This window comes from Cataglyphis hispanica, chromosome 21 (assembly GCF_021464435.1).
Source record: "Cataglyphis hispanica isolate Lineage 1 chromosome 21, ULB_Chis1_1.0, whole genome shotgun sequence".
NCBI lineage: Eukaryota > Metazoa > Arthropoda > Insecta > Hymenoptera > Formicidae > Cataglyphis > Cataglyphis hispanica.
In genome coordinates this window covers 356108-371104 of record NC_065974.1, presented here as the reverse complement: position 1 = coordinate 371104, position 14997 = coordinate 356108, and the positions used below count along the sequence as shown (strand labels likewise).

At 29.5% G+C, this 14997-nt stretch overlaps 4 protein-coding genes across 12 annotated transcripts; 2 read left to right on the top strand and 2 right to left on the bottom strand.

Annotated features, from left to right (window-relative positions):
* Positions 1 to 57: 57 nt before the first annotated feature.
* On the bottom strand, positions 58 to 1483 carry LOC126857402 (putative OPA3-like protein CG13603). 2 transcript variants are annotated; one of them, XM_050606786.1, is made up of 3 exons: positions 1221 to 1483; positions 905 to 1107; positions 58 to 834 (listed from the first exon to the last, which is right to left on the bottom strand). In XM_050606786.1, the coding sequence occupies exons 2-3, from the start codon at positions 1044 to 1046 to the stop codon at positions 323 to 325; spliced, it is 654 nt and encodes a 217-aa protein (XP_050462743.1). In that variant the 5' UTR covers positions 1047 to 1107; positions 1221 to 1483; the 3' UTR covers positions 58 to 322. The 2 variants fall into 2 exon arrangements, with proteins under 2 accessions (XP_050462743.1, XP_050462742.1); XM_050606785.1 differs by having other exon boundaries at positions 59 to 834; positions 905 to 1093; positions 1221 to 1482.
* A 539-nt stretch (positions 1484 to 2022) lies between these two features.
* On the top strand, positions 2023 to 8039 carry LOC126857387 (N-terminal kinase-like protein). Of its 5 annotated transcripts, none has more exons than XM_050606756.1 (13): positions 2023 to 2274; positions 3130 to 3333; positions 3516 to 3662; positions 3754 to 3882; positions 3983 to 4194; positions 4302 to 4419; positions 4490 to 4972; positions 5250 to 5471; positions 5789 to 6041; positions 6314 to 6484; positions 6705 to 6985; positions 7521 to 7629; positions 7710 to 8039. In XM_050606756.1, exons 2-13 carry the CDS (start codon positions 3220 to 3222, stop codon positions 7841 to 7843), a joined length of 2373 nt encoding a protein of 790 aa, XP_050462713.1. In that variant the 5' UTR covers positions 2023 to 2274; positions 3130 to 3219; the 3' UTR covers positions 7844 to 8039. The 5 variants fall into 5 exon arrangements, with proteins under 5 accessions (XP_050462713.1, XP_050462712.1, XP_050462716.1 ...); XM_050606755.1 differs by having other exon boundaries at positions 2023 to 2322; XM_050606759.1 differs by having other exon boundaries at positions 2025 to 2322; positions 4329 to 4419.
* Positions 8026 to 14857, bottom strand: LOC126857389 (probable glucosamine 6-phosphate N-acetyltransferase). Of its 3 annotated transcripts, none has more exons than XM_050606761.1 (7): positions 14557 to 14857; positions 9866 to 10047; positions 9654 to 9790; positions 9261 to 9381; positions 9026 to 9088; positions 8816 to 8943; positions 8026 to 8717 (listed from the first exon to the last, which is right to left on the bottom strand). In XM_050606761.1, the coding sequence occupies exons 3-7, from the start codon at positions 9666 to 9668 to the stop codon at positions 8475 to 8477; spliced, it is 570 nt and encodes a 189-aa protein (XP_050462718.1). In that variant the 5' UTR covers positions 9669 to 9790; positions 9866 to 10047; positions 14557 to 14857; the 3' UTR covers positions 8026 to 8474. The 3 variants fall into 3 exon arrangements, with proteins under 3 accessions (XP_050462718.1, XP_050462719.1, XP_050462720.1); XM_050606762.1 differs by having other exon boundaries at positions 9893 to 10047; XM_050606763.1 differs by lacking the exon at positions 9866 to 10047.
* LOC126857386 (GATA zinc finger domain-containing protein 14-like) lies at positions 10054 to 14525 on the top strand. Of its 2 annotated transcripts, XM_050606753.1 has the most exons (5): positions 10054 to 10248; positions 10359 to 12578; positions 12667 to 13317; positions 13435 to 13672; positions 13743 to 14525. In XM_050606753.1, exons 2-5 carry the CDS (start codon positions 10363 to 10365, stop codon positions 14004 to 14006), a joined length of 3369 nt encoding a protein of 1122 aa, XP_050462710.1. In that variant the 5' UTR covers positions 10054 to 10248; positions 10359 to 10362; the 3' UTR covers positions 14007 to 14525. The 2 variants fall into 2 exon arrangements, with proteins under 2 accessions (XP_050462710.1, XP_050462711.1); XM_050606754.1 differs by having other exon boundaries at positions 10054 to 12578.
* Positions 14858 to 14997: the final 140 nt, after the last annotated feature.

The following is a 14997-nucleotide window of genomic DNA, read 5'->3' as shown; positions in this document are numbered from 1 at the left end:
TTTTCTAAAAATGCAAAAATTGAGATGTAAATTTTATTATCACATTTATCTACATTTGTTTTAAAATTATCTTGATACATAGGCAGATATATATATATATATATATTATACGCATTTTTATATAACATAAATAGCTAAAAATCTTTGCACAGAATTAGTACTATTAAATTGTAATTTGAGAATAAATTACAATATACACCTCAAAAAAAAATTGTTATTATGTACATTTTGTTATGAATGCATCTTTTTTAATACCAGCGGCAGTCAATACTTTAGATTACCTTCTCAAGTGATGTATTTCAAGAGAAATATAAAATATTGCTTAACTAATTTTATCCGTTTTTAATTCTTTATAATAGATTATAGCACGCTCTATCAATGATCTGTTTTCGCTTTCTGCACTAGCTTCTGTTATATTTTTATTATTTTTATTACTCTTCTTCATATTTTCCTCTAAACTATTGTCATTATTACTTATTTGCTGCAATACAGCTTCAGGTAACTTATGCTTTGTATGCCTGGCTAATTCACCAATCGCGCTTTGTAAATAATGGATTCGAGCTTCCTGTTGCAATGTAGTATTGTACAATGACTGAATATCATCTGTAAACTTCTGTATCTGCATCTGACGAAGCTCCTCTTTTTTTGCCTCTTTTGCAACTTGTCTATTATACTCCAATATTACGCATCCACCAGCTACTCCGAAAATAATCAATTCGCCCATTAAATTAGCACCCAGTTCAATAGCCATAGTCTCGTTTAGTTTTGCCACCTTTGTAGGTTTACCGAGATTCATGATATACATCTTTGTTTTTACTTCTGCCCAATGATAAACTACAAACATTGACAATTATACTGTATAGTGTATAGAGAGAGCTTGTAAACGGAATAAACAAATACTTACATTGAGCAGGTGGTATGATAAAGTAAGTCCTAAATATTGCATAATTCTTTGCTTGAGTGACAAGAAATTTGGCTAAAGGTTTACTGATTTGTTTGACAAAAAGTACGCCCAATTTAAGAGCTGGAAATACGCCGACCGGCATTTTGCCGTTTAATAGAGCAGCAGCTTCTCATCTGCTTTCTCAATATTCTAAAAGTTTTTAACTATAAATAAAAATAAATCACAGAGAAAGTATCTCGTATATTAAACGATAGATTCGGTTCGTCGAGTAGTTTAATATGTCGTATATTTCGTAATCGCCGAATCATTACCTCACCTAGAAAATTATTTCGGAGTATAATATCGCAGCGTAATTAATGTCATAACAAAGATTCCTATTTTTCTTTGAGTGCTGCAAAAAACATTGTTTCTTAGCTAGAAAGATAAATCACGTTCGAATCTCATCATATTGAGAGAGAAATTTTCGCGAATAATAAATCCTCTTATATGGATATAGTGGATCGTGTGATCGATGATAATGGACAGATGGACACCGACCTTCTTAGGTTGATCCAATTTGATCACTGATTAAATACAGATGTCTATACATCATCTGTTAGACATGGTCAAATAGGATGTTTCCAATGAAACGTCATTCTATACATAAAACCGATGACGAGTATGAATTAACCAATAACGAGCGTAGTATTTCAGCCATTTTGGCTGAAATCGAAAAGGACGTTTTAGAACACAATCCTGGACAATTTTCTGTCATGTATATCACATCAGAGTCTATACTATACTATACATTTCTCTACATCTATAGTATAGTATAATATAATTTTCTATTATTATATATCATGTTAACTTTTTTAATCTATTCAAATTTTTAATTTTTTTTTTCGAAGATCAGTTTTGGAATGCGTATGATAAATAAGATTTAATTATAACGAGAGGATCGATATTTTGTCATTTTAGTTTCTGTGTCAACATTTTGATATATATTTCTTTTCTCTCTTTTTTTCACACATTTTTTCCCTATAATTATAATTTATAATATATAGCTATAGAGTATAATTTATTTCAGGAACAAAAAGTGTATGCTAAAAAAAAAAAACAGATCTGCGCACTGCATCCTGCACCGATCGCATTTTGCCTTTGCCCTCTCGTCATGATACATATCACACATGCTCACCCACAATCGCTATACACATACATAATGTATACATATCATATCTTGTCATCACAGGATTCATGTTTCGGTTTCGCTAGTGTTCATTCTGATTAGTTCAAGTAATCGACAAACTAATTACGACAAATTAATTGCAGCGTGTATATTAAAATGACATATCATTGTATTCATAAGCGTGTTATCGAGGGAACTGAAGAAGGTAACTCTGGATTTTCTATGCGCCCGTGACATTTTTATATCTTTACAGGTGAGGAAATGTACGATTATTCTTCCACGATATACTGTCTTAATTCTATGTTGGCAAATGTGTTTTTCGTAATCGAAATTAATATTCATCTAATGTAACGTGGGTAATCGAATCAGAGATGTACGATGACAAACTTCTCTTACGGAAAGAAAAAGCATGCGCGACGCGAATTCTCTGGAAATTGAAGATAATCGCTTTTCTGTTTGTTAGTATAGCAATAATTGGATGAAAAAAAGAATAAAATAATGTATATCATAATAATATAGATATTTTTGTATATGCGAATAAATGATGTTGAACGCAATGCATCTTTTATACATGCAAAAAATCTGCATAATGAAGAATAATTAAATTAGAATTCTCTTAATGAAAAGGAAAGCATTTCTGGACAAATCGAAACACGTTTACGTATGTCTTTTCCCTCTCTATTAAATCATTCATTTATTTCATTCAAAGACTTTTAGATAATGTGTGTAGAGTATAACTCGACGCAACGAATGTAATCGTTAATTATTCAACGGATGTCTTTAATAACGTGTGATTCAGTTATTTGCATATTCTTGATTTTTTAATACATAAGAGATATATATACTTTATTTTTCATATAAGAGATTATTTAAGAATATAAACTTCGTTCGCAATGTATGATTTAACCTCTATTTTTAATATGAATTGAATTAGATCGAAATATTTGTTGAATAATAAAGAGTAAAGTGCCACGATAAGAAAATTATTAATTTTCCAACTGCATTTATTTACTGTGTAATTATTCTTAAATCATTTGATTACAATTTTTGTATTTTATAGATCTAATGTGTTGCTGTTTGGCGATAATGTTAATAATACATTACATTGGATGTGCTCTTTATATATAGATAAAAGTTTAAGCTTAGCACAATGTGGTCCTTCTTTTCGAGAGACCCTACCAAGGATTTTCCATATGATATTGGAGAACCTATTTCAGGCTTGGAAAACAAGAGTATTTGGACATTACACAGAGCTAAAAGAAAGGTAATTCAGTTAGATATAATATAAATGATACTTCTCTTACCTAGAAGCACTATACAATTTATAATTTACATTAATTTACACTAGTAAATTAATTTATATTTGGCATAAAATCTTTATTTTACAATTTTATGTATATGTATATATTGAAAATATTATTTTTATCATTATAAAATTTTTTATAGGGCACCACAACAGGTGAGGATGTTTCAGTTTTTGTCTATGATGTTAAAAATGGAGGAGAACAACAACTGGACATTGTTCGCTCAGCTGTAAAAAGGCTTAAGACACTAAGGCATCCAAGTATACTTGCGTATCTTGATAGTCTTGAGGTATAAGTTGTAATAATATATAGTAGTTTTTAGTATTATAATTTTCTGTTACACAGAGATGTAATCTACATTCTTGTATGTATTTTTTTAGACTGACAAAATGGTTTACTTAGCCACAGAACATGTGGAGCCATTGTATAATCGTTTGACACAAAAATGCAATTCCGAAAACGAGTCCAAGAAGGAATTATACTTTTCCTGGGGTATATTTCAAATTACAGTATGTATAAATAAATATCGTCTATTATATTGGAAATTTCTAAACACCATACATTGAACAGGAAAAATCTGTAATATATATTACTTCAATTTAATGGCAGAGGGCACTTAACTTCTTAAATAATGATGGAAATTTACGGCATAATAATGTCAATCTGTGGACAGTGTTTGTTAATGAAGAAAGCGGTGAATGGAAACTCGGTGGTGTTGAGTATATGACGACTGTGGATACATTATACAGTTTCTTACCTCCAACTTTTCAAGTATATCAACCACCAGAAGCTAAAGAAAATACAAAACCATTAACTAAATGGTAAATAATCAAATTAATTTTATCAAAATTTTAAATAACTACATCCATAAACACATGGTACAATATGATATGTTTACAAATACACGCATTTAGATTTTTAATATTAGCATAAAACTGATAAATAAAAACAATAGCTCAGTTGATATGTGGGGACTCGGCTGTTTAATCTGGGAAACGTACAATGGCGTTCTTAATACCATCTCACAGCTTAAAATTACAGGTCAAGTAAGTTATTCACTCATTTTACGTTATATTTTATTACTAAAACATAATATCCATTAATTTTTTTTTTAAGATTCCGAAGCAAATAACAGCAGTATATCGAGAATTAACAGGAGCTAATCCCGAAGGAAGACCGAATCCTGCGGATGTGATAGCGCGTTGTCGCAGTAATGGCGGCTTCTTTAAAAACGATCTCGTTGACGCTCTATTGTTCCTGGAAGAGATTCAGATGAAGGAGAGGGGAGAAAAGATTCGATTTTTCTCACAATTGGCCACGCAATTAGGTTCATTTCCCGATGGTGTTGGCAGATACAAAATCCTACCGCAATTACTCGCGGCCTTCGAATTCGGAGATGCCGGAAGTGCAGTGTTACCGCCATTACTGCAATTGGGCTCTCAGTTACCCGATGCTGAATACCAGCGTCGAGTAGTGCCGTGCGTTGTCAAGTTGTTTGCGTCAAATGACAGAGCGACGAGATTACGATTACTGCAGCAATTAGATCGATTCATTGATCATCTGCAATCGGCAACCGTTAACGAAGCTATTTTTCCTCATGTAAGAAAGATTTATTGGATATTAATAAAACTACTAATCAAATTTTTAAAACTATCAATCTCAAAAATTGTCATCAGTATTTGCAGCTAGTAGTTTTACAAAAAATAGCAAATATAATCATTTTATTATTACATATATAACAATTATATTACATATATAACTATATTTATATATTATATAACAATACTTATATACATATATAACAATACTTATATATTATATATATAACAATTATATTATTATATCATATATTTCCATTTTATATATTTTTTTGCAGGTCGCAAACGGCTTTCTCGATACGAATCCGGCGATCAAAGAAGAAACGATAAGATCGGTCGTACATTTAGCGCCAAAGTTAGATTATAATAATCTTAATGTCGAAACTTTAAAACACTTTGTAAGACTTCAGTCAAAGGATGAACATGGCAGTATTCGTACGAATACAACAGTTTGCCTTGGAAAAATTGCTCAACATCTTCACCCTCAGATAAGGCAGAAGGTATAATATCGATTTTAACATTTCTGGCATTTTCTATAGCTGCTTAAACTGACGAAATATTTTTTTACTATTTTTTGGCAGATATTTATCTCTTTTACACATCTTTTTTTAAATTACTTTATTTTTGGATTATTCTTGATCAGAATAGATTTCTTATATATATTTTAAATGTAATAACATTATCTCTCAATCTCTCTACAATATTAGTAAATATATAGTTATAATGATTTATATATAATTAATATAATTTAATAAAAACATACAGTCTTGAAATAATATAATTGTTGTTAAACCAATTTATAAACGTAATTTTTTAGGTATTGCTTGGTGTATTTATTCGGGGAACTCGCGATTCCTTTCCGCCAGCCAGAATTGCAAGCATACTGGCTCTGGCTGCAACGCAGCAATACTTCCTGCTGCAGGAAGTTGCAAATCGCATTCTGCCAGCTTTGTGCCCACTTACCACAGACGTGGACAAAGGTGTACGAGATAATGCATTTCGAACCATTCGAGGTTTTTTATCGAAGCTAGAAACTGTCTCTGAAGATCCCGGGCTTCGTGAATCGATGGGTAAGCACACATATGTATTTTAATCTTTAAGCATATTGATGTGTATTTTCATAAAATTATATAATATCAGCTAAGAAAATATTCGATATCTTGTGAAAATTTTTACATTATAATATTATTTATACATTTTATGAAAGTTTTACATATAGTAAATAGTGTAGTGAAATAGATTTTTAGGCTGATATTCTTTTGCTTGATAGTAATTAATTGTGAATCCTTTAAAAGAAAATAAAAGTATCGAGATTAATATTTTTATTGAAATATGTTTATAGAGGCGGATGTGAATACTGCGACACCCAGCCTCAGCAACGCTGCGGCAACATGGGCTGGATGGGCCGTTACTGCGGTCACAGCGAAATTCTATCGCAGTCAATCCGATACGCCAAAATCCTCGAATGCCCATAATACATCTAGGATCTTGTTAAATAAACCTGCTTCCTTAGGTTCGTATCGATCCTCTTTATTAATATTGTCGTATTGTGTTCCTATATTTCCTATATTTTCCTATAGTTCCTATATTTCTACTCTAAACTTTCATTGAAAAATAGAAATATACTTTCTTTCATATACGTATGTATATATATATATATATATATATATATATATATATATATATATATATATATATATATTTACTACATCTCTTATATTTAATTATCTTAGAACAAGCTAGTAGTTCTCAAAGCAGCGCCAGCACAACTGCCACAACGAGCAGCGCGACAAGCATGACTTCCCTCGATCCTGATCACGAGCATGATACGCAAAATACCCAAAATACGAATTCCGATTGCGATTGGGATTGCTGGGATGCTGATAATTGGGGAGATATGGAGCAGCAGCCTGCCGCTACGTCATCAGTACCATTGAATCCAGCTAATAGTAAATCACCGTCCGGTCATTCCCCTAAGACTAACGAACAGTGGACCAGCCTTGAAGAGGAACCGGTTTGTGTCTTGATATTTTATCACATTTTTCTTTATTGAATCATTCTGCTTAAATATCTTCTGCATCTGATTCCACTGAATTCGTATTTCATTTACATGTTAATGCGAACGGTAACGCGTGCTTATAATTCTTTGCTTTTAAATAATATTTTCTTGAGTTATCTGAAGTCATTTCCTGTTCAACAAAAATACCTTAAAGTATCAATTTAAATTAATTGGTTGAAGAAAATAAAAAACGAATGATAAGTCTTAAAGTTGAAAATATGTAATTCTTTAATACAAAGATAATTTTTTATATTTAGGTAATTATACATCTAATATTAAAATAAATATTGTATGAAAATACGTATAATAAAATTTTTATTAAAAAAAGTTAATATATTTTTTTTTAATTAATGTAAAAAGAATATGCAAATTTCGGGACGTTCTATGTACATATAAATAAATATATTAGGCGGAAAAAATTACCTGTATGTCCTTTTAGATGGCTATATATCTTGAGTATCAGTTATGTATAAATCTATATATATTGTAGGAAGAGGATACAATCCAAGGTGTTCAAGAAAAAAATGATTCTTCCGAGGTAGGATGGGATGATTCAGAGTTTCAGCCTCTCGAAGATGTTCAGCCCTTAGAGCAACCAAGTATATTTGACTTGATTCTCAAGTAATATATACAAATCTTTTCGTTCATTTATTAAAAAAAAATTATTTCGAATACACAGGTGTTCCTAGCGGAAATAATAAATTTGAAGAAGCAAGAAGGAAAAGAGAAGAACGTAAATTGGCCAGACAGAGACAAATGGAGGCGAAACGAGCGGTAAAATTACGAGCGAATCCAACTGCAAAAAAGATTTAAGTAATTACACGCCGTATAAATAATAATTATTCTATTGTACATTAAGCAAATTAAATATTATAAATAATACAATGAAAGTATTTTCTGTATTTATAAATCTTCTAATGTAAAAAAGAAGTTTATCCAAAAGATATTTTCTACATTATTTATTAACATTATATGCATGAAAAAATATACATATATTAAGTAAAAATTATTTTATTTAACAGTTGCTTTCACTTTTTACATAACTTATGGAATCTATAATATGTCAATATATTTTATATGTATATAAGACACATTTTTTTTAAAAAACACTCCAATGCTAATCTTAATTTAAAATATAAAAGATACAACATAAAACTTAAAATATTTTAATTTACATAAACATTAGTATAATAAATTTTTTCTTGTACAAAAAGCACAACTTTTTTTTAATTTTTATAAACTAATGAGATATTTTCCTTTTAGAAGAAATTGAGAGCAGTATTTTAATTTCGACAAATGTACCTACTTCCAAATATGAAATCTTGTTAAGGATATAATGCTATTTTTTACATTATATATATATATATATATATTTACACTACAAGTATTTGATTGGTCAATTGGCATTATCGTCAGATAAGGGCACAATAAAACAATTCAGTTACTATAAATGCGACTGTTCAGTAGTGTTTTCACTATGGAAACGCATATTAAGATAATTTGCATTGTTAGTTTCTCGTATAAAACCTATGTTCTCATAGAATGGTACCAGACGGTCTGTGCAATCCAAAGATAGCTTATAACAGTGAAAATAGCGTGCTAATTGCACTATTATTGTCACCACTAGTTTTCCCAATGATTTACCTCTGTAATTATTATTGACCACTACATCTTCCAGACGTCCTCGCTGTAAAGAGATATATCCATATATTTTATATATATATATATATATATATATATCTTTGTTTTAAAAGGAATTCAAAATTATAAAAGATAATTACATACCAAACTACAATTATGAATAAACTTCTGCTCTGTAACTAATGTTGCACATGCAATTACTTTTCCAGAATTTGTGTCCTCAATAACTACAACATAGTAACCACCAGCAGCCTTCATGCTGTAGAATCTATCTAAATAATGAAAATAAAAAGATATAGCAAGATTTATTATTTCTATTATTTGTTAAAACTTAGTTTCTGATTATAAACTTACTTAAGAATTGTTCCTTGGTGACACTTCCAACATCAGTCAATTGAGATAAAAGAACTAAAAAACCTGCCAAATTTTATAATCAAATTTAAAATCACTTTTAAAATCAGAGAAAAAATTGAATATTATATATATATATATATATATATATATATATATATATATCATCTAATATATTATATTAATATGTAATTAATATGTGAAAAATATACTGCAAAAACAAATTTATTAAATTTACCTTTCTCATAATCTGTACTTCTTAATGGTCTTATAAATAATCCAACGACATGCGATATTGACAATCGATCTAATATAGCGGGATTGAAGAGATTAATTTCATCCTCTTCAATAGTTTTTCCCTAAAATAATAGAAATAATATAATTTCTTTAATAATATTGTACAATCTTATACGCGATTAAAGCGAATAAATAATACAGTTTCTTGTTTTACTATCCGCTTCTTGTACATGTACATAAGTGATTAATAACAGCGCTTAATTTCTCTTTCTTATGTAAATATACATGTTTTTAATTATCCAAAAACGATAAAATTATTGATTTTAAATTATATATAAGACCTCATCTCCGAAAAATTAAAGTGCGAGAAAACATTAACGTATGGACGCTATACCTGCGTTTGGTTCATGCTTGTTTCACACTCTTTTGCGGCCCACGTTCACTTGTCAATCCCGTATCAAGCATCAAGCTTTGATCTTATCTGTTCGCTGGCTCGCATCTGTCGCATCTGACGATGTGACCTGACACAACCTGTTTACACATGTATGTATTTATGTATGCGTTGCAAACGTCGCAGCGCATGCAGCGAAATTAATGCGTACTAACTTTCGTAGGTACATTCAGAAATCTTACTCGTGGGATAGAGCCGATAGAGTAGCATTTATTTGACCAATCAGCTTGCAGAAATCTTTATTTATTTTATCCTGATTGGTCAATTAAACGTCACGTTACTTTAGGGTTAGGATCTCCGAACACATTCTGTCATAACCATACTTTCGTTGACATGGCTGAAATATGAAAACAAAGAGGTGTTATGTATTGAAGATTAATATTTTGGATAATAATGTATGAAAATTAATGATGATATATAGTAATATTTGTGTCGTTCGTAAAATAAAACTCGACGAGAATATTTGTAAAGATGTTTTTTTGAACGAACAAGTAACATAATTTGAATTTCGACGAATACTCCGTCGTTTTGAACATAAGTATGTAATAATTTTATATAATAAATTCATTTGTGTATATAATAAATTCATTCATGACAGAGAGAGTGTAAACATAATAAAGTATATAATTTTTTTTATCATACACACAGATCAATGATGAGCACAGATAAACGAAAGATATTCGCATCAGATACGTCCGATGAAGATGACAGTTTCAAACGTCGACGTAGTTCTTTGAGAGTTAATCTAAGTTATTGTGAAAATTTAACAGATTCTGGCAATGGATCTCTGTGGAGAACAGAGATCGAGATTGATGGAAAGGATACAGCACAATCTAATAAAAGATTGTCGAGAAGCAAAAGACATGATATATATGAAAAGAAGAATCATCAACTTGATTCTGATAATGAAGAAGATTTGCAAGTTAAAAGCGATATGAATAAGCTTGTTGTAAGCAAAAACACTAATGTATCTCCTTGTGTCAAAAAAAGAATACAATTAAAAGAACTCAGAGTGAACTTGGAGGATATAAATATTAAGGAAAAAGCTCTCGAAGCAAATTGCAAACGTTTAAAAGATGCAATACTAAACAAGACTAAAGAGATATTCGATAGAGAGAATGAGTTTTCCAAAAAAACTGCAATGATATTAAAGAATGAAGAAAATCATTGTGTAGATGATGTACATATTGCAAATATTGAAAATAAATCAATTATTATACTAGATACAATGACTAACCATCAATTAATAAGAAATAAGACAATCATGAAACATGAAAAATATACTAACAGTGTAAACAATCAGCAAAGAGACAATCAATATTCCAATATTGTCACTACACCAACAAGTAGCAAAAAACTAGAAAGTTTTTCCAAGGGAGATATAGATAAATCTAGATTGACTCAAAGACGATTATTTGACAAGGAGGACAAACAAAAAGAAGGACAAGCAAAGTGTAGAATCATAGAGGATATCGTTTTGAAGGAAAAATTTCCATTCGTCTCCCTCAGACAGACAGTTCAAAGTGACAGTCCCATATTAAGTGGCAGTAACAGAAGACTTGGTTTGCTAAGAAAATCTAAATTACATTCACAAAGTCAGTCTGAAAACCATAATACAACATATTCAACTATACACTCTCAATGTGTTGATATAGGAGCACCCATTGTTTGCTCCACTTTTAACGAAGATATTGTGACAAGTGAAAACGAAAATAACAATCCTTACAACGAAGCAAATAATGATGTGGATACATTTCGTGCTACGCACACAACAAATAATATAAATATGTCTATGGAAATGACAGAAATTCATGGTGGTATTCGAATGAGTGAAATGCATCTGCAAAGTACAAATCTAAATACAATTAATAGTATCAAAAATAGCGAGAAAAAGGAAGCCAAACAAAAAAGTTTAGAACAGAACAAATGCGTTATTCAAATGCAAAAAACAGAAAATATTAATAGTCTTGTAGACAAAACTACGACACAAAATAACATTGCGCATTTTGATTTATCTAGCACAAATGTCGCAAATGACCAGAATACAATTGTACCTGTGGAAGCCAATATTGAAGAAGCGATAGTAGTCATAAAAACACGATCACATATAGATGAGCGCGATAATAAAATTAAAAATCACAACAAGAAACGGCGTACACTATCTTTGTCTGACAGTAATAATACAATTCGATCATCTTTAAATGTAAATACATCATTGGATGCAGTAACTGAAGCTGACAAGGAGGTAAATGTTCAAAAAACAAGCGATTACAGGTTCATTAATAGCAATCAAAATTTTAAAACGCTAAAAACTAATAATGAAGAATCAGTAGCTTTGGATAATCAATATGAAAGTTCAAATATCACTGAAGCTTCAATGAAAATGAATACATCGGTAAATTCGATGCGCGAAACATGGCAAAGAAGAAGTAATCATCTTCAATCATTGATCTCAAATAAAAATGATGAAGACACAACAGAAAATCATCCAAATATGAACAGTCAACATTCACTACCAGCAGAAAATAAAGAGGCAAACGATGACTTAGAAAATATCAGTTTAATTCAAAGATTAAAAAACATCTCCACACAAAATCCAATTCCTTATAACAATACATTGAGGATTTCTGAAATGAAAGAGAAAGTAAGAATGGATAATAGATCTAATGATGTCAAAATTCAATGCACTGAGCATACAAGTGGAGATAGTTATGTTGAAGGAACTCCATATCCAATAAGTCGTTCAGTTTTGTTCAAAACACAATTAAGACATAAAACACAAAATTTAGATAACAGCATAACATCTTGTAGCAATTTAAATTCAATGGGCAATAAGGAAAATATTGATAATACTAAGTCAAATGCTTTGTAAGTATACAAATATACAATAATATTTTTATGTAAATCATAAATTCGATGAGACTCTTTTCTAATACAATTTTTTTTATATTATTAGGTATTCAGAGACAGTTGAAATTGATGCAGTTATTTTGGAAGATATATCTAGTGGTAATCCTGATATTCAAAATCAATTGAAAATCTTACAAAATAAGGTTAATGAAATAAGATTTGAAACAAGTGAAAAAAATAAAGTTACCACTGATAACATGGAATGTATTTCAGTGAAAAAAAAAAGATTATTTCCACTTAATGAAAATTCTGAATTATGTTCAATTAGTCCAATAGAAGAAGATAAATGCATAATTGAGAAATCAATAAACCCTACGAAAAAAAACAAAAAACTGAGGAAAAAACGTCCAAAGAGAAAATCAATGGATTTCAAGAATGATACAAGCTCTATTAAACCTAATATCGTACGCGAACAAATATGGTCAAATAATGATTATGATATATCTAAAAACAGGAAGAAAAAGGATAAAAAAATACAAAAACCAAGGAAAGTTATTAGCAAGAAAATCGTCATCAAGAAATTTGCCGACGAAAACGTATTGAATATATTAAAGGGAAATAGACAAGATAAAAAAGATGAATCAATAGAAAATAGAGATTCCTTTGATGATTTTGTAAAGCATCGCACAATACCTACTCAATGGAATAAATATAAGTCTCAACAGATTGTTATTGCAACGACTGGTCTATCAAAAGGGTATATAATAATAAGAAATTCTTTTAAAAAACACTTCTTTCTTTTTTTATATTAGAAGAATTTTTAATGTTATTTTATAAATTTGTAATGAATATGCAATACATTTTATATATGTAGGGACAAAAGCTTAGTAAAGAGTATTGTCAAATCTCTTGGCATGGCAAAAATAGAATTGAATATATCGAGACGAACAACTCACGTTGTGAGTACAGGTGTGCGTACTGTGAATTTACTTCGAGGGATAATAAGAGGTTGTTGGCTGGTTACCTTAGAATGGGTTCTGAAATCTTTGGAGAATAATGGTTGGTTAGATCCGGAAGAATTTGAAATGAAACATTTCTCTAAAGCTGTGCAGGTAAGATAATGTACAAAATGTATGATGTAATATGTTTTTACATAATGTTTAACATGTATGTATTTTTCAGGAAAATCGGAAAGACAGGCAGTTGTTTGGACCTTCATATATACCAGAATTGTTTGCAACATGTGGATTAATATATGTTGGGCCTAAAACCACAGTACCATGTCATACACTTAAAGAACTTATAAAGACAGCAGGTGGACATATCACTGAAAATATCAAACTTGCTAAAATTATTATTGGTAAGAATGGTTTGAAGGAGACTTGGATTATAGATTGTATCACAACAGGTGAATTACAATTAACTAATCTTTATGAAAGAAAATAAAGTATAAACAAACATAAATAAAATTTTTTCTTGATATCATGTAAATTTAAAAATCTTATGTGATTTAATATATTACAAAAGATATTTGTATATTAAATAATTTTTTTACAACAAACAATTTTTTGTACAACAATTTACAAATCATACAAAGTATTAAGTTATAATATTATAAATATAAATATTGGATGTGTACAAATATATAAAAAATCTATTTTTGTTTATTTTTATAATTTAATTATTTAGAATCTGTGCTTTGTCTTGTGTTTACATTTAGTCCTAACACATCTTTTCATAATAATTGTAATAAATTTAATAAAAAATATTTAAGAATATTGTACATTTCATTTTTATTGAGCTGGAAAAATATTTCTTTTTCTATTTTTTTCTGTTTTATTATCTTATCTCCTATTACATGCAAAATCCAGAAAGTGCTTGCACACATTTATTTATTTATTTATAAATAAATCTTATTAATTTTATTTATCTTAATTTAATTTATATTTTAATTTTTTTCTTTATTTTGGAAATTATATAATAAAGTAATAAATACCTTTCCGTTGAGTCAACTAAAGCTTACAGATCTGTATTTTTTCCAGTGTGACCATATATGAAGGTGTGTGTATGTTGTCGAAATGACATTTCGCGTGTTGCATATATTCATTTATTTGAAATCTTAAGAATGCTTTAAACGTTTAAATTCTCGAGAAAGTGAGTCAACACATACACAACTAGACTTTTGACTTTTAACATTATTTGATTTTTCCCGTCTTCGTTTTTGCAATAAAACGCACACAATCACATCCAAGCATTACTTCTTTAATTTCACTCTTCTTAAGGATGTGTTCAGAAATGCTATCCGCGAGATAAAACAGCATTTAATCGATCAATCAGGACAAAGAAATCTTTGCTCCTTTTGTTCTGATTGGTTAATTAAAGTTATTCTATCTTACGGATAAGATTTTTGAACACACATCAGATTAGGGTTAGGTTA